The 1,133-nt window shown below is 51.7% G+C and overlaps 1 protein-coding gene across 1 annotated transcript; it reads left to right on the top strand.

Moving 5' to 3' along the window:
• Window positions 1–49: 49 nt before the first annotated feature.
• On the top strand, window positions 50–1,124 carry LOC111657755 (mitogen-activated protein kinase-binding protein 1-like; the record flags this gene model as incomplete). The annotated part of the gene is made up of 3 exons (XM_023410055.2): window positions 50–347; window positions 621–819; window positions 984–1,124. Coding segments are annotated over exons 1-3 (354 nt in total), but the record flags the coding sequence as incomplete, so codon positions are not given.
• Window positions 1,125–1,133: the final 9 nt, after the last annotated feature.

Here is a 1,133-nt window from a genome sequence, read left to right on the forward strand (position 1 = left end):
ACATCATCATTCAGCCCTGACTCTGACTGAAACCAGCTCTGAGCTCCAGACAAACTCCCCCTGGTCCTCACAAAGATAGAAGCACCAGAGCACGTTCATCCTCATGGTGTCCTCAGTCAAACGTGGAGAGTTGGTGATGCTGTGACTCCGACTCACCTGTGTGTCTGTCCACCTGTCTGTCCTCAGACCTCTCAGGCCACCTGTCTGTCCGTCACAGACGAGTTGATCTTCTGTGGGTGTTCTGACGGGACGGTTAGAGCTTTCAGCCCCGTCAACCTGCACTTCCTCTGCACTCTGCCCCGCCCACACTTCCTGGGAGCTGACATCGCCAGTATGGTGGACGCCAGGTAACACACACACCTGACAGATAACACACACCTGTACTGTTGCGTATTAAACTGTGATCATCTGTGATATAAAGTAACAGCATTTTATGTTACATGATGTCATATGATGTCACATGATTTATTCTGAGGTCAGCTGACCACTGGGTGTGTAGATGGGTTACCATGGAAACCACAGACACATCAGTAGGGTTTTTATTTTTAGTTTGCATGAGAACATCCCACAATCCTGCAGGAAGGAACTCACCCCCCTCCCTTCTTCCACCTCCCCCACAGCCAACTGTTCTCCTGCAGGTCGGAGGCTCGGTACCCAGACACGGTGGCGGTGACCTATGACCCCACTAACCGCTGGTTGTCCTGCGTCTACAACGACCACAGTGTTTATGTTTGGGACGTCCGAGACCTCAGAGACCCTCGCAGGGCGGGAAAACTTTACTCCGCCCTCTACCACTCCTCCTGTGTGTGGAGTCTGGAGGTCAGTCTGTGTGTGTGTGTGTGTGTGTGTGCATGTCTGTATGTGTGTGTGTGTGTGTGTGTGTTTTCAACTAAAAAGTCATGAATGTGAATTTTAGTGAAACATGTTTGATTTTGGTTTAATCCATTTACAAACCTGAGCACCTGCTGCTGTGTCTCCTGCAGGTGTACCCAGAGGGGGGAGGGGGAGGAGGAGGTGAGGTGCGTTTCCCCCCCGGCTCCTTCCTGTCCTGCTCGTCAGACAACACCATCCGACTGTGGAACTTTGACGGACACAACGTCCTCAACAGGAACATCCTGAGCCACGTACGACAA

This window comes from Seriola lalandi, unplaced genomic scaffold (genome assembly GCF_002814215.2).
Source record: "Seriola lalandi dorsalis isolate HSWRI2012SDOR001 ecotype SW California unplaced genomic scaffold, Sedor1 jcf7180001978093, whole genome shotgun sequence".
In the NCBI taxonomy this organism is placed as follows: Eukaryota; Metazoa; Chordata; class Actinopteri; order Carangiformes; family Carangidae; genus Seriola; species Seriola lalandi.